Source organism: Alligator mississippiensis, chromosome 12 (genome assembly GCF_030867095.1).
Source record: "Alligator mississippiensis isolate rAllMis1 chromosome 12, rAllMis1, whole genome shotgun sequence".
Classification (NCBI taxonomy): Eukaryota; Metazoa; Chordata; order Crocodylia; family Alligatoridae; genus Alligator; species Alligator mississippiensis.
The window spans coordinates 66,636,813-66,658,891 of record NC_081835.1 but is presented as its reverse complement, the minus strand read 5'-3'; the positions used below and the strand labels follow the sequence as shown (position 1 = coordinate 66,658,891).

At 42.4% G+C, this 22,079-nt stretch overlaps 1 protein-coding gene across 7 annotated transcripts in view; it reads left to right on the top strand.

The window, feature by feature from the left end:
• MAPKAP1 (MAPK associated protein 1) overlaps nucleotides 1-22,079 on the top strand; it is a 138,020-nt gene that overhangs the window by 49,005 nt on the left and 66,936 nt on the right. For all 7 annotated transcript variants that reach the window (XM_019495313.2, XM_019495312.2, XM_059715755.1 and 4 more), the window contains one exon: nucleotides 19,096-19,268. In XM_019495313.2, the coding sequence (XP_019350858.1) occupies nucleotides 19,096-19,268 (173 nt within the window). The remainder of the gene's footprint in view (nucleotides 1-19,095; nucleotides 19,269-22,079) is intronic.

The following is a 22,079-nucleotide window of genomic DNA, read 5'->3' as shown; positions in this document are numbered from 1 at the left end:
CTCATGTTTGTAAAGCTTCTTCCTGGGGCGCAAGTCCTTTGGGTGTTACGATGCTCGGACTCTGGGACTGTTGTGTTGTGGTGAAGGGCAACTGGGTGCTGCACAAAGTGGGGAACTGATTCATGTGAGCACATGTATTAGGTGGTAGCACATCTGTCAGCGATTGTGTTTAGTGGGATCCTTTTCCAGGGGTAGCTCATTTCACTACTGGAGTAGCAGTCGTCATTCATTTGTATCCTCCTGAGGTCTGCAGGGTCAGGGCCTCCTTGCATTGGGCTCTGTACAAACACAGATAAAGGCAGCGTCCCTGTGCCCAACAGTTGATAATGTAAGAGAAGGTGTCGGGATTGGGTGGATGAAATCTGAAGAAGTAGGTGGAGGAGGAGAGCAGATGTAGGCACGTGTGTACACGCCTCGGTGGTCTGTGCACTTGGTGCATTCCAGCATAGGCCCCCGAGGACTCTGCGCTTTCCATTGATTCTGCCTGGAAGCTGCTCCAGGGGTGTGGGTTGTAGCCGTGTTGGTCTAAGGACGTAGGCAGACAGGGTTCTTTGGGTAAATCTGATATCTTTTATTAGATCAAGTCAAATAGCTGGAAAAAATTCTTCTTTGCAAGCTTGGAAGGTGCTCCGATACTTCTGTGATGAGTGACAGCATGACGTTCACCTGACACCTACATTAATGGGGGGGGGGGGGGGGGGGTTATTCTTATTAAAAGATTAAAATAAGTATCCCAACTGGCCAGCCATCCTAGCCCTAGCGTGTAGTTAACATTTGTCTCTTTCTCTGTATGAAGAGCCTAAGAGACGTCACTTGGTTATGGGCAGCTTTTAAAACGTAATTCCCTGCTCCAGCAGAAGTTCAAACCATGCTTACTGCTACTGCCAACATCATTCGTAGAGTTGAGGCAGGGTTATTCTCCGATGCCAATTTAATTTGCCCCGAGTGCGAGGAATAGTGTCCTGTCAGCACCCCAGAGTCAAGGGGGAGGTAGTTTAACCTCGCAGGGAGTTTTGGAAAGAGGAGGCGGTACCCCAGGAAGTCTGGCCAGGCGTGATTCCCAGTAAATCACCCTTCTTGGAGGGAAGCCCTGGGCACATCGCTGGGGCCCGGTGCTGCTGATTTTCCACATGAATAACTGCCCTTGGTTTCAGTGGTGATCACTGAAGGATCAGCCCCATCGTGATTTGGCTGGATTATTTTTTATCTTGTTACAGCAGTTTTGTGCATCTTCTATTTCTTTCCAGGTTTAAATTGTACACGAATATAATTGTGTGCCTGTTATTACTAGCACTTAAGTTATATTTGTAAATGCTTTATAATCTCCTTTTCTTTCCCTAAACAAATCATCGTACAACCAGACTGTCTAGGTATTTTTATTTTGGGGGTGGAGGTAAAGGAGAAGTTGAAAATGACTTTTAAATGAGAGAACTTTCTATTATATTTATCTGTCTAGAGGCAATAAATCTGTTTCAGCAGATTAAATACTGACTTCTTTATAAAGCCCTGTTTTCTCAAACCTCTTATCAGCAGCACTTGGCAGTAATCACACCTAAGGAAACTTGTAATTTTCCTCAAGGAGGTGACACTGACAGAATTAAAAATGAAGGAGCCCCCTGAAAAGCCAGTTCATTACAAATTAACAGCGGTCCTAGCAAAGCAGTGGGCTAAGGCGTGTCAAATAGCGATATGGATAAAGAAACCCAGCATTTTAAACTGTCAGAGCTGGAAGCATAGCTAGCCTTAGAACAAATTAATCACATATTGTCAACGCAAAGTTGCATCAAATTAACACATCGGATTCCAGCATATTAATGTGAGAATGCTTTCACCTGATTATTACTGCAAACCATTGCCACTCTCTGACTGCAAAGATATAATTAAATTGCTAAATAGAAAGTGCATATAATATCTCTGCATGCATTTAGGATGCATGAGCTGAAAAGATCACAGCCTAGTAAGTGACAGTTTCTATTTGTAGGGAGAAAAACTTTACTTTTTTTTCCCTTTTATTTACTTGGGAGTACTAGAGTATGAAATTAGAAAAGTTAGTGATGTTATTTGCATCCTATACAACTTGGGTGAAATACAGGTTTAATTTAACTGATTTGCTACACCAACTATGAGTACATAATTACCTTCCCCCTTCTCCATATTTGCCTTGAAAAAATGGAGGGGTTTGGCACAATAGCTTCAGGTTTTACAAGAACAGCAACAAAAACAGTTGCACATCAGTTACTAGAGCGGCTGCCGACTTTTTTTTTGACGGAAGCACTGGTCAAATTATTTGGAGTTGGACTTGATTTTAAAGCCTGATGGGTTTTTTAAACAAGGTGGGACCAAATAGCGTGAACGAAGGGGACAGGTTTGTTCCATAGGTCTGTGCATATGAAGATCTGTGTTTGCTTATGAATTCAGTACTCAGAAAACGTGTCTTGGACTGAATGAGAATTCAGTGCAAAATACTTAAGTGTTGCTGTTTTTACTGACATATAAAGCAGTTCAGGGAGGAAATCTGACTGTGTTGATAAAGATTAGTCACCCGATAGCTCCTGCCCTTGGATTTTATATACTTTGCTATTTCATAACCTTGGAAGGGAAAGTGGGGCCTTGGCCTATGTCTCTGTGCTCATTTCTGCCCTGCAATCTTTCATGTCCCTATCCCTTTCTTTCCTCCCACTTCTGCCTTTGTGTTCCCTTTCATGCCATCCTCTGCACTTTCCTCCTCCAATCCACGTCTTTCACAAAGCCGTCCTGCCCTCGATTCTTGCGCGAGCCATCATCCCATGAATCGTATTTGAGTTAGAGTGCAAGCTCCTCCTACGGGGACCTTGTCTTGCTTGTCAAGTGCCCTGTACACTTCAGTGATCTCTAAATTAACGTACTCCTATCGCAAACTTGTGGGCATATCAGAAAGCTTGTTAGATGTGTGAGAGGAGTGAATAAATAATGCTGTACGTGTTGTTTGGTAGGGGCTGATATTATCCTCCTTTTGGCACACATCAGTTCCAAACGTGCGCTCACTGCAACCGTGTAGTCGGTCAGGCAGAGGGAGGTTTTGTGCTCAGCCTGATGGCATTTCTCGGTCTGTCTGCCTGGGACACAGTCGCACCTGGTAGTAGTAGTTTATTCACAGCTTTTACCACGACAATACAATTGTATGCCATAAAAGAATGGCATTTACATCCTTTAGCATTTTTGCTAAAAACATCTTGTAAGATGATCCATTCTACCAGCTTACACAAAATTAAAACAGAACATAGGAGACAATGATATAAAAGAAAAGGTAAATGAAGCTGTGGACAAGAGAACGGAACAGGAGAGTCCTGGGGTACAGGACAGGCTCTGGAGCAGCCAGATTTGTTTTTTTTCTTTGTCAACCCAGTATTTAAAGTGATGACAGTTGTGTGTGGGCTAGAAGAATAGGAGATACAGAGCAATGGGGAGAGAAGGGGTTTGGGCACACGTACAGCTGCTAGTACATGTGGAGGAATGGGAGAAGCTGGCATGGAGGAATGTGGTCGCACAATCCCGGACCTCAGTGGGAGGCTGGGGGCTCTGCAGGAGCCTCTGAAATAGGAGGGGGTGGGAGGAATTGTACATTAGCACTGGGGATGGGAAGGGATCTGCTTTCTCAAATGTGTTGCACAGCAGTTTTGTGCCAGGAGCCTGGCACGCCAGAGCAGCCCTCGTAACCCACGTGCTCCTGCCGCCTCCCCCTGCACCCTGGGGCCCTTGGGAAAGCACGTCCTGTGCAGTGCTGCTTGCCCGCTGCCCCTCGGGATCAGGTCTGCAGAACCATTCACATGCGCTGCCCCAAAAGGGCGGTGACCCGCTGAGCATTTAAAAACGTGGCCAAGGGACCGTCCTACCAGTCCAGCTTTCCTGCCAGCTGGTAAGTGGATGCTGAGTCCATTAACCGGACCATGAGCACCTCTTTCCTGCTCTCAGAATACCTTGGGGCGTGTCGAGGATTGCAGTTCCTGCAGCTCTCATTGCTTGCTGGAGGCATGTCTTTGAGTGACAGCAATATGTCAGATAATTAACTTTGGCCTGCTGTGATGCCATTACTTCTTGATAGAGGAATAGTTTCAGACATGCCATCTTTAAAATGGCTGCAGCAGTAGATTTTGGGAGACAACTGAAATACAAAACCAAGCAATTTTCCCTTTGCTTTGTTATTTTATAACAACCTTCCCCTTGGTTTTGTTGGTTACTTTGCACTGCATCTGGACAGATTCAGATGAGGGGTTACCTTTAAAGTGAAAAAGAATGCACTTAAGGCGCACACTGATATAAAACGAGGCACTAAAGGCATCTTGCAGAAAGCAGTAACTGTCATTCATGCAGAATGATACATTGGCAATAGTGTTACAGAACATCTTAAAATAACTATAATTCTGCCATTGTTGTGTCTTCCTGAATTTGTGATCAGTGCGAAGGGGAAACCAAGCTGCTATAGTACCCGTTCCATCTTGATTGGAGGAGGTGGCTGGCCATGAAACGGAGACAGAAAGTTTAAAAGCATTTATGGCTTTAAAGCTGCATTTGGCACAGTGGGGAGGAGCAGCGATAATAGTTTGTGTAAGCAGGTAGCATGCTATGGAAAAATTAATAATGACTTTCCCTTTCAGACTGCATTGAACTGTCTTTCTTTTACTGCAGCATAAAGCTCTACAGAATACCCCGTTTTCCCACCAGAATTATTGGGCTGTTTCATCAAGTTCCATTTTAAATTTCTTAAGGAACTGGTGAACAAAAGCAGGCATGTTGTTGCTGTCCAGAATATTTAAAAAACTCTTTGTGAAACTCAGCCCTACTTGTCTTTCCTCCTTTCTATCCCTGTGACAGAATTCTCCGAATGTACTGACGCCTGAGATATCTCAGACCGCTCTTTATCTAAATAAGATCTCATCTAGTGGGTTGATTTTAAAATCCCTGGTTGAGAGGAGGAGTAAGAGACCCTAAAACCCCTCCAGTTCTCTATCAAACAACTTCTGTGACTTGATAGGAAGCGGATAGATTAAGTCTCTGCAACTTATTTCATCTTCTGTTTCCCCTGTAGGATGTCCATGTGCATGTAACATGTGAGTTACTGGTATTTGCTGTGTTGAAGTAAGTAATAATATAATATTGTAGGGAAATGGGAATGGAGACTTGGGCTGAAGAGTTCCTGAGGGTTTCCATGAGAAGCCTGGGAGGAGCCTTGCCGCTGGGGCCCCAGCTCTCCAGCTGACCTTCAAGTTCATCCCACTTGAACTATCATTGCCAGATTGAAAAACCAGTGAAGTCTAATGTAGAGTTCATGTTGCTTGGCGGGATCTTTCCTCTCTCCAGCACAGTCACTGGAGGCTGGCTTGCTAGCCAAGCCAGCATCAACATGCAGACCAAGCCGCTTCACTGCTTGGAGCACAAGAGGATTCTGCTGGAGGAATCCAGAACCGGGGGACGTGTTGGGGCTTCGTTTTTGTGAGTGGGAGGACTTGTACGTGCAGGTTGTCTGGATGTTCGTGTTGCCCTTCCTAATGACTTCCGTGAGTTTTCTTCACGATTGTCCTCATTAGGAAGGCACTTCAGCAACCTGGGCTCTAAGTTACTGGTGCTTGTTGTGTTGAAATAAGTAATACTTTTCCTTGAACAGATGAATTTCAAATAATGTGAAATAAAGACTGTTGTGAGTACAAGTGGGAGCTCATTAAATGCTTCTGAACTTGCCCTATAAATAACTGGAGGATTTGAGGACATTTTGAAAGAAACAAGTGTGCCTCCAAAATGCGAAGCCTTAGCTTCTTACCATGGGATGTTATCAAAACTGTTGAGAAGAAAGAAAAATGGCCAATTAAAATGAGGTGCAGGGAACAATTTTAATGACTGTACAGTTTGGGGATGGATCTGTTGTGGTAAAAAGAATTTTCAAAGCAATGGACATGTAATTAAAACAAGTTAAATTAGAAGAAAATTAAAAAAAATATGTTTTATAAGACAGTCTAGTTTAATCTCTTGGTTGAGTTGTGCTGCATTTTACTCTGTTTAATTGATTTTTAGTTTTAGCCTAATGTCATTATCTTTCACTTAATTACAGATGAAAAACGTGTCCATAAGTTAACATTCCTACCAGTCAAAGAAAAATGGATTGGTTTTATTAGCAAATATATTCAGTGTCTGCTTTTTCATTAGGTTTGAATGTATATGTTTTACGTTCACTTATTTACAACACAGTTTAGTTTCTTTTCTTCAGATCCACATTTTTGGGGTTGCAGTTTTTAGGTCGCTCGTTTATTCTGACCTTTGTTCTTGAAACAAAAGCTTTCAAATTATGAAACTATCATGAGGAGACGGCAACCCTACTGCCTGCCACGGGGGATTTTTGACATACCTGAAAAATCTTCAGATGCGAATCTTTCCTGTGATGATAAAATATTGTGCTTAAACGCCCTTGTTTCCTTATGAACTGATATTTTCAAGGTCTTTAATTCGGCTGATATTTTAGCTGTTTTAGTTCAGGCCTGTATTAAGAAAATAAAAGCATACTCAAACCAGCATTCATATATCGCTGTACTAAGAGTTGCAATTCTTATCATTCCCACTATCCCTTTTTCTCTTACCTGAACAATTCTTTAAAACTTGTGCGCCCAAACTACTGATGAAGAACCTCGATAATATAATCAAAGTTGGGATGAAAGACTAGCGTACCCATTTTGCCTTTTCACTTAGAGTGAACACCATTTAGGGCCTGGCTTTGCTCTGCTCCCGAGGAAAGCCATCCGTACCAAAACCCAGGAAATCCTGACATGAAAGATGCACTCTTCTGGCTGCCTTGGCAAGCAGATTTTTTTTATTTGCATGTCTGAAACAAGGAGAAGTACGTCTTGTCTGTCTGTGTTTCTCTTGGTGCTGGCAATGTCTTTTATTTTTAGTAAGGGAAATTGGTTTACAAAGAATGCTTGTCTTAATCCTCTGTGGAAATATCATTTTGCTCAAAGATTAAGCCAACTTGTTTGGGCTTAGTGCAGTGCTTTGCTGCAGCTGGCAAGAAGAAAACACCAGGGAAATATCTGAGCACAGATTTTTAGAACAAATAGAAAACCTACAGTAAACTGTAATTTAGACAAAGATGTAAATCCAGTGAAGTTAGACGCAGCAGGGCTTGCTCTTCAGATTGGGATTCAAAATCCAGGCTTCCAGCACCACGTGTGGCTCTACAAGTCCTGTCCTTCTCCAGACATGGGCATCTGACTTGGGGGTTTTGGGAAACACCTCTGTCTGCCTAGGATCCACGTCCCAGGATCTTTTCCTGAGGCTGAGCACCAACACCTGTTGCTCACAAGACCTGAGCACAGCCCACCTTTCTCTTCTTGAATGTAGTTCTTAATGGTGCCACCTTTCACGTGGCAGCCTGGCAGTCGGTCTAGCAAAGTGGGAGGCCTGTGGTCTAGGCCTCGCACTCCCAGGGACCAGCCGCTCCCGCTCGGCTGTAGACGGTGCAGGGCAGGGGCTCTCCCATTCCTTCTGTGGGAACTGAGCCCCATGCAGCCTTGCATACAGGATTCAAGGGCCTGAAGGAAAGCAAGGAGGATGCAGATGCCTTTAGCTTAATGGTTACAGCACCCAGCCTCTGCTTTCTGCTCCCAGAACTACTTCTGCATTTCATCCAACGTCTGTTTAATATAAAATGCATAAGCCAGGCAGTAGTGTGTAGGGAAATTGTACCTATCAAGGGGACCTTACAATCCAAGATACCCCCGGGATTGGCTTGAAGTTTTGGATTTGGTGCCTGAAGACCGCCTGAGTCTGATTTGAGATGCCTCGGTCCTTTTCTGGATCCAGGCTGCCTTATCATAAGGAGTGCGTACCTGTCTGAAGCCTCTCTGCTCTGTACTAGTATAGGTGCTGGCTTAAATCATAGGGGTGGAGAGTGCCTTCTGATTAAAAGACCTGGAAATGCTTTAAAGCCTGTTTTCTATTCCTTGCATGTCAGAGTGGTTTTTCTTTCATATTGGCTATAGGTGACAAGTGGATGTTTGATTCTCCATCAGTGTATCTTTTAGCTAAAATGGCACATTTTACATATAAATGCTTTTAAAGTTAAACTCCACAATGGCATAGAAGTATTGGTGCTAACCTTTATTGATGCACAAGATCCAAGGTAGCAGACAGCTGGCAATAGCAAGAGCCATTTGTTTCGGGGAAGCTCTTTTAAACTAAAAAGATGTGAGGAATGAAAAAATAGCGACTTGGGTTAGGGGAGAAACAGAGAGCATTTAAATATTTCTAGTCCTAGGTTTCTTTTCCAGCCATGCAGTCTGCTGTAATTCTGGAGTAAGTTTTCTGCCACATACAAGGTAGCTTTCTTGTCCTTGAATTAGATTCCATTGTTTTCACTTTGCCGTATAGCTTCTCACCCCAAGAGTCCAAGCCTTCTGCTATCTCGGCAATGGCCGTACCTTGTGCTATTCATTCCAGCACATTTTTAAACTTTATTCAGGCATCATTTTGACCCAGAAAGGCACCCACCTTTCACAAGCTCCAATATGAACCAACAGTTAAGGAGTAGGAAGTGAAGACCTATCCTATACCCAGTTGCAAGCGTGACGGAAATATATAGAGTTAGAATGCAATTACCAGGGAGAGATGTTAGTCAAGATATTAAGATTAATTTTCTGATCTTCTGGAAAGTGCTGCAGCAACTTTAATTACCAAAAATAGCCAGGACTATAGTTTTATTTCATCTGAACAACAATGTATGTATGAGTCATTGTATCACTTAAGAATATCTATTATGCTGTGAAAGTATACACAAAATAAGACGTAAAAATGAAGGTTTTCATCCTTTTTGTTTGTATTAGGACCATTTTCCATAAAAACATCAGATACAAGCACTAATAATATAGTTTGAATAATTATCTATTGTGCATACTATCTAGTGAACACAGGGATGAGCAACTCCCCTAGGCCTGTTGATGCATAGCTTTCTGGACACAATCACAGGGAAAAAAAAGAATAATTTAATTTGGCAAACGACATAGGATTGTAATGCGTAAGTTTTTTGCGTCTAACAAATACCATTTTCTGAAAATATATAGTGACAAAACTGCAGTGTTGATTTTTATGAAGGATCAAACATTTTTTATCTGTAGACATACAGCTAGGGACAGATTCTGGGTAAATTGAGCTGTTGGGAAATTTCCTAGGCTGCATCACTGCATCTCAGTGGAGAAGTCTTTCCTGGGGAGAAAAACCCTTGGACTAAAACTCTGGTGCACGTTAAGAAAGAGCTGCAGTCACGGAGAAACCTCAAAGCTGAGACCTCATGGTGCATGTCTTACAATCCTGAGCTCAGTGTGCTGAGGGCCTGTATTTGTTGCCCTTTTGCCAGTTAGCAGACAGTCTTGTACTGTATTGTAGACCAGGACGGCTAGGGTCCTTGAATGTTCCTGCGTGTTCCTTCCATCTCCTAGCTCGAGCCCTTCCGTGAAGATATTTGAGGTGGGAGAGGCAGGGCAGATATTTTGTTTTTCTGGAGCTAGTTTACTGTATGAGAATGAAGAACAGCAGAGATACGCCCTGCGCAGTAACATGCATCATTCGAGCTGCGTCCGGTTGCCTCTTAACTGGAGAGACCTCATCAGGCTACTCTGGCCTTACTGAAAGGTGGGCCTCTTACTTTAAAGGCCTTAGGGAACTTTCTGGGCATTAGCTTCCCCGCTTGTTGCACCATGAGCAGACAGTCCTGTTTAACAGAGCATCAAGACAGTTCTTCCTCTTCTTTGGAAGGCAAGAATCGATATCAAAAAGGACATGTCGCCTGTTACCTCTGCGTACACATCTCTTTATATAAGGACAATCATCCAGTGAGATACGGCTTGCTTTCAGGAGCAGCTTTAGGATTCTGTCTCCATCAGCTTCTTGACATTTTTACTACTCATAATTGTTCAGATTTAGTTTGAACAGTGCGTGCGGAGCCTCACCTGTTCAGGTCCTATGTTCCCTGATTGACATTATAATCAGGTCCAGAGTGTTTGTCAGAGGTCAGATGCTGCAGGTTCCTCTTCTTTGCCGTCACAACTTTTTACACACAATGCCAAAAGCACCCCAGTGGTCAGCTGTGCGTGATATACAGCTTTTTGGCCAGCTACAATAATTAGCGGTTTCAGTGTCCCTAAAATGCCAGACACGATTCCTCCGCAGACCATGCTTCTGAAATAGGTCAGGAAGTGTTTTTCCGCCCTTTTACCGAGAGGGCAGTTGAGACAGAGTGATGAAGTGAGGTGGGCTGCCAGTCTCATGCATGTGTTGAACTTGAGTGGGACTTGTTCCTTGTCCTCAATCTCTGTTCAAAGTAGCATGTGAATCTCTTCCCACGGGCTGTGGAAACCAGCCCTCCTTCCGTTTAACCACCGATGCTGAGAGAGGATATCACGCGCTGGGGGGATAAGGGCCGATCTCTAGTGAGTAATCGAGCTGCGACCCACTGGGATGCTTTCTAGACTCAATAACAAAGGGAAAATAGAATTATGGTCGTGTCATTTAATACTTCACAACATACGTACATGTGAAAACTAAGACAAGGTAGGAGTCCCCTGTTAATAATTTAAGAGAAAAACCTGTATTAACCCTCAAACTTATTAACCATGAAGGGTTTAATTTGAGCTAAGAGTGGTAACAAACTTTCTAGGTGGGCACTGTAAAAATGAAGAGCTTTCAGGAACATTTTACAGACGATGGTTTTCTCTTCTTTTTCAAGAATAATTGAGCCCCTAGATTTGGGCCTTTTTTAATGATTAGTTTTGAGTAGTTTCCTGAAATGCGCTGTACTTGAGCATTTATAACCTGTAACTGCAGCCCCTGAGAAGTGCTGAAAGAGGACAGACGGTTCGTTCATCACTCTGCCTGTCTGGCATTACCTTAAATATTTGCGCAGTTCTGAACGTACAGCTTGCTACTTGAGGTTGCATTTCAGATACAACTCTCTTCTTTGTTATCGCCATTGTTTCCTTCAGGATGAGGGAGAATAATTAAACAGAACATCTTTCCAAGCAGCTGGAGTCAAATTCCAGCTGACTGCAGCACCTGCGAAGATTGTACCTCTGCCTCGGGGCTGCGTGGTACCGTGCCAGCCGTGGCTACACAGTGACGATGTGTTTCAGAAGAGCACAGATTCGTCGTTGTAACGCTCCTGCCCTTCTGTGAGCTTCAGATGGCAATAATGCCAGTGAATGCAAAGTGTCTGGTTTAAACTAATTAGAGGGATGATTTGTGAAATGCTGGCTATTTATTTAATTAATCACCAGCACAAAGCTATAAAACCCATATTTTAAAAATCCCTGTTAGTTTGCCATGTGGTTAATAGATTGTGGCACATTAAAAAGTGACATGGTGATGTATTAAAAACGTTCCACCTAAGGTTGGATAATGTCCTCAAGGAACTTAAGCTGTCTGCTTTATGCAACAGCAGCATAGGATTAGTGTGTCAGACCTGTTTAAGGATTGGATATTTGTGCAGGCATTTATCTTTTGAATAGCATCTGTTCATTAAAACATTTCATGGCATATTTCTAAATAAACAAATAACGCTTATGGGTGTAGGGTTTAATCCTAAATTTTTTTGTTGCACTTTGTTATGACAAAGAAGAAGTCTTTATTCCCCAGTATTAAGTTAAAATGTTTATTACTGAGGAAAATGTAAATACTACTTGTAAAGTAGGCCATCCCTTTCCTTAGGTATATGAAAAGCGAGGTGACTTCATTTTGTGTAATGAATGCATTTTTGTAGCGCCTATTGCAGTCGCATTTTGATAAATCGAAATGTGCATTTTCGTTTTCCAGGCAAACGGTTGTAACTGCGTTGATAAGAATATAATCTCCACGGTGAGCCAATACCACCTTGGCTGAAGTGAAAGGCTGGCACGAAGTCCTGTGCATGACTTTAATGATGCATAGGTCTTGTGCTGGCCTGCTGCATAGGGCTGTATTTCACTCCTAGGAAGATGCCATTTGGAAATGGCAGGAGAAAAGATGGACTGAACTTGTCTAAAGACTGGTATTAGCATTAAAGTAAATGAGACCTCTTGGACTATAACAGGGGACTGTTTTTTTTCCCCCTCACTTCCAAAGGAATTTGGCAAAAGAAAAGCAGAACAGGAAATCATGTTTATAACACTTTTAAGGAAAACCTTTTTTCATTTAAGGTGAATTGTATAAGCAAGTACATTTTAATATGATTGGAATATGCCTCTGTTATATGAATTATATATTATTCCTTGCTTAGAGCTTACCCAGGTTTATTAAACTGTGGGAGTGAATGCCAAGCAGGGAACAGGCAATAATTCTGAATGCTTGATTGTGCGGTTCTATATTTAATTCACCATTTTTTGAGGTCCTGTATAAAATTTGTTCAGGTGGAAGCTTGTAAGGAAACTGTCCAGCTCTGGAGGTTATGTTTCTCAGCTGTGTGTTGTATAATTAACTGGTATGTTAGGAGGGGGGCTAGAATAAAACATGAGTATGTTAATGCAGCCTGGAGCTGATGTTGTAGTGATCATTGCGATGCAGATAAAGCATTTCTCATAACTGTCGTTGCCTACTGGAGCCTTTGAAACATCTGGACCTTTAATTGAAAAATGGTGTGGTGCTATTGAAGGCAGACATGCTAAGTGAAGTCAACAATTTAGTATAAAAAATAGTGTATTTACCTGGCTTTAAAATATTTATATTTTGTTATGTTTTGTATAACAGGAAATCACAGGGTTAAATTTTTATGAACACTGACAGCATGAATGAGATAAATTAAGAACGGGTGTTAATGGAATTTTACTTTGCGATCTGCTAACTCCGCTATATGCAGCGCAGTGAGATAAATGATAACCCATGTGTTAGCAAGGGGAGCAGCTATTGACAATTAATTTGATTACTTGGTTCCGATCACCAGCGTAGCTTCTTTGGCGTTATTACTGGTCTGTCAGATAGGTTACTTAAACTGGCCAGCGTCTTACAGTGGGGAGAGGGGCTGACGGCAGCATTATCACCTGATGAAACAAATGCCACTCCTGCCTCCCATCCTTGGCTGTGCGATGCTGGGGACACGAGATCCTAGAAGGGAAGGAAACGAGCACGGCTTGCACGTGAGCATTGGCACCTAGCACTGTTCCCGGGAACATGAACTTAGAAGTCGGCTGAATGGATGGTTTCGTGAGAGTTGTTGGGGAAAATATGTAAATAAAATAAACAAATGGATGTTGTCAGAGGGCCCTGGGTTTCATCCAGCGCAGGGGCTGCCTGCACCGCAGCCGACAAATCCCAGGCCCACGTCTCCCTGGCGAGGACTGGTCTCGGCTGTGGACCCCCCTGCAGTACGGGGTGGGACGGTCTTAGCCAGGATTTCGCAGCCCAACCAAACGCCAAAATACTACTTCCCTGCTGTGCGATGCTAGCGGGCGTTCTGGCGCACGTGTTTAAAAACCGTGCTAAAACCGTTCTGGAGTAGCTAGGCAGTTATTATGTTGGTTTTTCATATCCTTCTTTTTGACCAGCCTCCATCCCCTTCTCCTAAGAACTTGCTTTATCTTTCAAATACACTGCGCGTCTAGTTTGTCCAATTTCTTATTGTTTTTATTAGCAAATGATCAGCCTTAGAAACATTAGCAGTGTGTTTTACGTAAAGAAAAGAATCCGTTGTTTGTATAGAGAAACAGCGGCTTTCATGTGTTTCCTACCCACAAAAGCATTATACTGTCTTCGTCGATGGAAACATTCGAGTTTGGATCACCTCGTCTTTTAGTGATGCTATTTATGTTTAAAACATATAAACTGGGAGTTTAAATTTGACTTAATCTGTTTGGGTTTCGATTGTTTGTTTTTCTCCTCTGTTTATACATTTGAACCGTTTTTAAACGTTGGTATAAATACGTATTAGATTGAGTCACATGTGGGATATGACTTCTAAATGGTCTGTCGTGCTAAATAGTCTGTCAGCTAAAATAAAAACATTTCACTTATACAATTTAGGGGAGAGGAGAAATTTTACATTTGGAAAAAGATCTCCATTTGTTTCCATTTTGTCTAATGTTTTACATTGTTTGTGAGGAGGTGAGTCAATGACTTGAATTAATTATAATTACTGGAGAGACATATACTGATTGAGCAAATAAAGTAGTAAGCTCATTTGTGCCAAGGCCATCTAATTAAATGCTAACTTTGGATAAGCTGGATGTGCATGAAAGATTAATTTTAAGAGGTTTTTATGACTTTCACTAAATAATGATTCAGTAAAATCTTTGCATTATATCATTAGAACATCTAATCTTAAAGTGATATAATATTTAGTCATAGAAGTCTATTGTACAGGAAGATTCAATAAATTATTATTGTTACAAAATTAATCACATGTTTCTCTAAGAAATGTTTATGGACTTTGTTTTAATTTTCCACCAAGATATGCAGAGAAGAAAACCCCAGACATGAGAGGGGTACAACATGCACAATTTTCTCACTGAATATTTTAGCAGCTTTTCATTATCCAGATGTGTTAGAGCTGTGTTTAGGATAAAGTTGTCCTTGGGGGTAGGCTCAGATTGTATCAGATTTCCTATATAATTTAGAAGTGTATTAATGGCCATACTGTAACCTTTTCAAGAGATACATCATCTGGGAATGGAGAAAGGTGTACATTCTCTGATGGACTCTCATTAAAAGTTGATATTAAATCATAAAAAGATTCCTTGTATTGCACCAATTGATGGAGTTTAAAATATGTATTTCTTCTTTATGGTTTTAAAGCCCTATTTTTATATTTAAAGCATATTGATTTTATTGTAAAAAATGATTTAATAATGTAGGGGTTTCCTAAAACTGTACAAGGCCAGTGGAATTTATTCTGTATAAACTGTTTCCTGGATGCTGTCATCATTATAGCACCTACAGCTTGTATAATTAAACACTCAAGCTCGTTACATTAATGATCCAATCCCACAAAAGCTATGAAAATTCATAGTGGAGCTCCTGGTTCCATCCTTAACTCGCAGCGCTGTGTCTGGATACTGCAGCAGCATCTGTACGTACCGTCAGGCTGCCTGCACTCGCACACTGCGAGCCCAGATGAATGTGGAAGACCTCCTGGATCCCCACAAATCATGTATTTTGTCCTACTCTGTTGTGGCGCTGTTCATTTTAGAAAGCATTTCATACGTGGGACTTCTGCAAGCAAAGCCTCCCTTCCTACCAAATCTCCTTTTGAGATGCAAGTTGTATATTACTAGCAAGGCTTTCCTACTTTCTATTTTCATTTCATTCTCCTCCCCCACCCCAGTCAGTAAATTGGCCAATTATTTGATTGATTAAAAAGCAGTATAAAACAAAGAAAGCATTTTTACTAATTCAGTAACTTGCATTGTTCAGCAACGTTGCGTTCAGAGCGAGGGACTGCAGTTCAAAGCAGCAGGAGACCAGCTGCACTGTGCATATCCACACACAAACTTGGAGCACCATGAATGATTAAGGGAGTCCGATAAAGAGCACTGCTGCTCTGGTGGGAGATTTGGGATCCAAAGGGGCTCAGTGACTTGGTCCTGATCACAGCCAGCCACTGGCAGGCCTGGGAACCCTGCACTTCGCCCACAGGATCCTGCCTTCTCTGGCCAAGCAGCATTTCTGTCTCTGCATGGTGAAATCGGGTGAAAATGTCACGCTGCAGTTTCGGTGAGGTCAGGCTGTGGGATGTGTGACAGCACTAGCCTGCCCGTGAGCAATGGTTCTGAGAGGCTTGTATTTTTTTAAATGCGTTTGAATGGATCCAGTTTAAGGATCCACTTACCTCTGTGAAAGGCGGGTGGGACCTAGCATCTCTAACAATAAAAGCCTAATGGAACCAGAATGTGCAATTCTTAGAAAATTAAGGCGATATTTTGTCAGTTTTATTCCAGACTTCATTTGTCACCATATACAGTGTCCAGTGACAAGCTAAAAGAATTTTTGACAAATTAACTGTGCCACAGGTGACAGATCAAGAAAATGTTAATTTAACAGCCCCTTTATGCCTCCCAGATTTATTGGAGGCTATTAAGGAAACTCCAAATGGTTAGGCCCCTGGCCCCAAATGGATTTTCCATTGAATTTTATACAAAATCTTTTAATAAGTTTGATGCCACTTTGTTGAATTGGGTAATCATGTTTTATTTCCTGGGTCACCCGAGTCTCTAGATGGAATCCGCTTTTCAAGGCGCGAGAGGGAGTTCAACGTTGTGGCAGTGACTCGCTTGGTTCTGCGTGATTCCTCCCGAGTGAGCGAGCTTTTTGAAACTCCAGGAAGATAGTGTGACTTGTGATTGCTGTAGCTGCATCCACCCTTCCTAGGTTTTTGGCTCCTGGGAACTTAGACTAATAAGTGGAATCCAGGACCGACCCCTCTTTATTCAGCCCTGTTACTTGTAACCTGGCTCAGATGACTGATAAGTAATAAACTCTCCACAGTTTGAAGTTCCTTCCTAATCCCATTCAGGTAGGGATTGATTGGTGTTCACACTGGCACAGAAGCATTTCTATCGCTCGCACACATCTTTTCTGCCTAATGCGACAGTGGATTGTTATCAGCACAAATGCCTTGCCCTCCTCTGAATCCCACTGTGGTTTTAACGTCGATGATACCTCTGAGCAGGAAGTTTCCAGTCCTCTTGATTGTGTAAAGCTATTTCCTTTTAGCACTTTTACTTCTGCCACCAGTTTTGTGGATGTATTCTTGTTCTTGTGTTATGACATGGGGTAAATTGGAGTGCTAGATTAAACGTTTCTGCCTCTGGTTATTGGTCTGCAGCAGTGGTGCTCACATTTTTACTGCGGGGGGTCAGAGGAGTGGTGGTGTCTGGTTGTCTGTGGGCCTGATCTGGGGCGTGGGGTAGGCGCAGCGGAGCCCGATCTGGCCATGCAGAGCGTGGCAGGGGGGATCCCAGCTCCAAACCAGCCACAGGGGAGGTCTCGGTGCCAGTCTGGCCCTGTGGGGATTAGAAATTTGGCGGTGGAGAAGGGGTGGCAGTATTAATTGCCACTGCTCCCCTACCGCCATGCCATGGCTCTGTGGACTGGATCTGACCTGCGGGATTGAGCTCCTCCAGTCTATATCTATTGCGTTCTACTTCAGATTTCATTTTTTTTAAATCTCGTTTCTAGCTCTTGTAGCCGGAAAGGTAACTATCCTGTAGTGAGCCCAGCGTGCGCTGATGTCTGCCAAGGGCTCGGAATAGAGGGGGGAACTTTCCAGGCGCTTCCCACCACTGCTAAGAGCAGTTCAGCTCCAGCAGCAGCAGCAGCATTGGGCATCCTGCAGCACATGAGCCTCGTGTCCTCTGGCTGCTCAGCGCTCCTAGAACGGGATGTGAATGTCTGTAGTGGTGGCTGCTGGATGGAAAAGGGGGTGAAAATGACTGGGGGATTTTTTCAGTACTTTCCAGTTCGACCATTCGTGCAAAGGTTAATTCTTTTCATTTTTAAATTATTTTTACTTTTGCAACTTAAAACTATAGTGAAAAATCAGTTGATTTTGCAACAAGCATACAACAGTCACGTCTCCTGTACTCGGCCAGGGTATCCAATATAAATACTTTTATTCGGTTACTTGGAATTACTATCAAAGAATTCTTTCTCTAGGTATGAAGCAAGGATATCATCCTTATGTCAGTTAATTTGTTGGGGGGGGGGGGGGAAATATTTTTGCTGCTTAAAAGATTATTAGCTTAAAAATAGAGTCCTATCAGCTATAGATTTGTCTTCTAACAAATTTAATAGATCTTTATGTTGCTTTATTTTTTATGTTTCAATTAAGTCTTAATCTCACTGGTGCCAAATTTTTTTTTTAAAATACAATAAATTGCAATAAAATGCAATTATACTGGTTAATCCTTCTTGGTTGTCTTCAGTTTTAAGTGGTTAGCTATGGAGTCAGTTATAAGTTGGTTTTGTTCTTGCCGGGACATACAGACAGTATGTTGACTTTTAACCAGCTAATCCCCCCTGCATCTCTTTGCGTGGCAGGTCGTTGCGCTGTTGAGTCTCTTACTTGGGTGCAGGGTTAACGTAGGTTTTCCCTGGTGGGAGCACTTTGCAGCAGCTTGTAGCCCGTGGCCATGTAATCCTTATGCGTAGAGGCAGTGTTTCTGAGTCCTTTGCACCCATGAGATTCCTGCATGTTGTCCCGTTAATTTATGTTCTGTTGTTGCCTGCTGGCCTGCCCAGCCTGACCTCTCCCAGACATGCCACTGCATGCCCTTTCCTCCGCCTTTCTGTTGCTCTGTGCAGACCAGTCTCTCATTCCTCCCCTGTTTTATGTACAGTGGGAAAGAGCTCCCTGCGCGTTAACCCTTAGCCCTCTTTGCACAATAGTAGGAACTCCTTTGAGCCCTTCTCTGCTCCACCAGAGGAGGAGAGAGGAGGTTCAGTCTCTGAGTTAAGCTGGAGGAACTCATGGAAAATTAAACTCAGGGCAGTTTTGAGCTGTCTCCTGAAACCACTGGGGACTGGTGCTGATAATGATAATGAAGCTGAGCATTTTTTTATGCTGCGGGCGGCAGGATTCTGCCCACACCAGAGCTAGGGGCAGGGATGCCGCGGAGAAGAGTGACTGTAGTCAAGGGAAGAAGAGATCCCGGCAGTCATCTGCAAGCAGGGGAAAGGGGATGGGAAAGAGCAAAAGTTTAGAGCTGGGTAATTTCAGCATTAGACAGTGCTGGGAGAGGGTAAGTTTTAGCTGGGCATGCAGGTAGGGTGGCAGAGTTGTTCCTTATTTAAGATCTTGTGGGAATAGGGAATGTTGCCACAGTTTTGATTTCCACCCCCCCACCCCATGGGAACTTCCCATTGGGAAGATGCATGAAATGTGTCTAACGTGAGACTCGTCTTTCACAGTCATCCATACAGAGATTTTTTAATAGCTTGAAAAGAATTGGACTTTATTTAAACACGCATAATAACTCATGTAACATTTAGAAAGTAAAAATTACATTTTGGTTCTAGCCACTGTAATAGACTATAGCCCACACAAAATGGCATGTGGTGTCTCTGTTTTACGTTGTCCCTTACTTGGCTTAATAAAATGCATTTTTTTTTCAACAGGGTCATGTTGGAACAACTGCAACCAAAAAAATTGATGTCTACCTCCCATTGCATGCAAGCCAAGACAAACTACAGCCAATGACAGTTGTGACGATAGCAAATGCCAAGGTGCACGACCTGATTGGACTAATATGCTGGCAGTACACGAGTGAAGGACGAGAACCCAAACTAAAGTAATGCTCTTTCTTTGCCACCTCTTGATCTCTAATTTTCTTTGCTACAACCATTTTTGCATAATGAAATGGATCTCCATGCCAATATTTTTACAGATAAATCTTACAGGAACCACCTACACATTTATCAATACTTCCTTGTGAGCGATACACACACATCTATATCTATTTCTCTTTCAATTAAACTACTGGGTACTCTGTAATGCTAAACATATGAAGCCAGGGATGTGTAAATGAATCATCGTTTCAAAACACTCTATGTAAAAATGAGATAAATTGCACCACTCTTAGTGTCACTGACAGTTTCTTTACTTTATGCCTGACCTAGTTTTTGCACTGCTGCTTAGTGGTTCAGGTACGTCACTGGTGCACCAGGTAGGAACAGTCTCTAAACGCGCTTTAAGAATAACAGCAAGTGTGGTGTGCAGCATCTCGGGGTCTCTTTCTGCCCCGGCCTGACTGTCTGATTAGCAAGAGCAAGGCCACATCGCTGATGTGAGCTGCCAGGGTTTTGTTTGAGACGGATTATGCATCTGGATAATAGATGACTAAACTGTGTTGTATGGGTGTACGAAAGAGGTCAGAGTTAAGGTTGCAGGGTTGCTGGTTGTAGCCGTGTTTGTCTAAGGACGTAGGCGGACAAGGTTCTGTGGGTCAAAGCGACCGCTTTTATCAGACCAACTAAACAGTTGGAAAAAAGGGTCTTTGCAAGCTTTCGAGCACAAACACCCTTCAGGTGTAAAGGAGACTTTGGAAGAGTCTCCCTGTGCCTGAAGAAGGGCGTTTGTGTCCCAAAGCTTGCAGAGTTAAGGTTGTGCACACAACTTTAATTTTATTCCCTCCCTTTTAAAAATGGCACTTTGCCAACATAATTCCCTTCTATTGTAGTAATTTGTGGAATATTTGCACTGTAAATTGTGAAATCTATATAAGCTTTTCTTTTTCCCTAAATAATTGATTCTATGGGGGCTAAGTGTCTAAGATACCTTATCCTCTATGTTAGTGTTTTGAAGACACCGCTAAAAGGAAGATATGGTATTGGGAACATGCAAAATTTATCATAAAAATTTAGTTGTACTTGAAATTGTGAAGACTGCTTTATTCTTTAATTGAGACACCCCTTTATCATAAAACAGACCTTTTATATTTGCTAGTAAAACTTTCCTCAATCACCCATGCAATAAAAAAGATCAAAATATACTGTTATGCTTACACATTTTTTACTGCTTCAATCTATCAATAGATTTTTCAATATCTGCTGTAATCATTGGTTACCTCTTTGCTACGAAAATGTCTGCTTCTAAATTTGGGAAACTGAAAAAGAGATTTAGTTTGTCACACCAGAGTACTTGCTCCTTTTACTAAAGGTAGTGGTTTTGTGATGGGTCGTACATGTTCCATGAAATAGTTACTGCATACCTTTTTAATCTGGATGCCTTTGCTTTTAGAAAACCTCCATAGAGTCTGCAGAAATACTTACCCTCGTGTCTTTTGCATCACGAGGTCAAAGTAATTAGTTAATATGAGATTCATCTCTGGTGCAAAGGACAGATAACATAATTGATGCTTTTATTTGTTAAATAAGTCAAACTTTCAAATTTGCTCCTTGGTCCTGGATTCCTCAGGAATGTTTTTGTAGTCACGAGTCCCGTGTTTTTAGAAGTGAGCTGATAACTCGGTAGGCTTGTCTCGGTAGCACAGTTGACAGGACAACGCTCGTTGTGTGCGCGGCATTAAGAATTAGTCAGCTGTGTTCATGTAGGATCCCTGAATGCTAACTGATTTTGTGTTGTGGATGTACAGCAGCATTGGAAGGTGAGCCCTCTCAAGGACCAAGTGTTTTGTAGGTTGGTGTTTTGGCTCCAGAGTTTCTTCTAGTTGTGCGAGAGAACAGATGAGAGATGGAGACCTGTGATGTATTACACATCTCAGCGTTCTGACACTGGTGGAGAAATGTAGGAGTAATTGCAGACGCTGTCATTCATTTGCCGTTATTAATCGCCATGTTCTGTTGGTTAAACTTTTGTTGATCAGTTGGGTGATCCTTGAGTGTTGTTAGTCTATTTTTAAATGTACAAGATGCAACTAATGTCTGAGTATCTGGGCACGCTTTCTCTCCGCACACAATACACATCCCATTGACCCATGTAAATGAGTACAGTATCCTGTAAAACGCCAACCTCTGTTTGGGGGGCGTGGTGTGACGGTCTCCCTGGGAATGGCGAAGGCCAAGAAGGGTATTAAAACATGAGCTGACCCAGCTGCAGGCAGATGAGTATTAGGGGGTGTTGCAGGTCAGTGGGACACTACATGAGGCAACTGAGAACTTGAGCCCAGGTGTTCAGGGAAAGAGGCAGAGTCAGCATTTCCAAGTCAGTTTTATTTAGTGTGCAAGTTTTCCTTTGTTTTCTGGTTTCCCTAGTCCATTTTTGTCATCGTTGTTTCAAACCTTTCCACAAATAAGGATCCGTTTAACTCCAGGTTAATTTCCAGAATTCATTTCTCCATCAGGAGATTCAGATAACTTGTATTGTATAAATTGTATATTCTGCTTTCTGTTCTGCTAGTTCTAAATCTAGTCGCTTTACAAGTGAAAAACCATCAGGGTCAGTTTGAAGAAAGCATTTAAATATACATGGGTTAAACCTACTTCTTCTGCAATACACAACATAGCAGGCACAGCTGCTAATAGCCTTAGTGGGGAAGACTGAGGAGGAGGTAGACCTCTGGCTTCAGGAGAGCCAGATCTTGTCATCAGCTTCTTTCTCCTGCAATGCAGACTCGTGAGTCCACAATGAATGAGTTGTAATT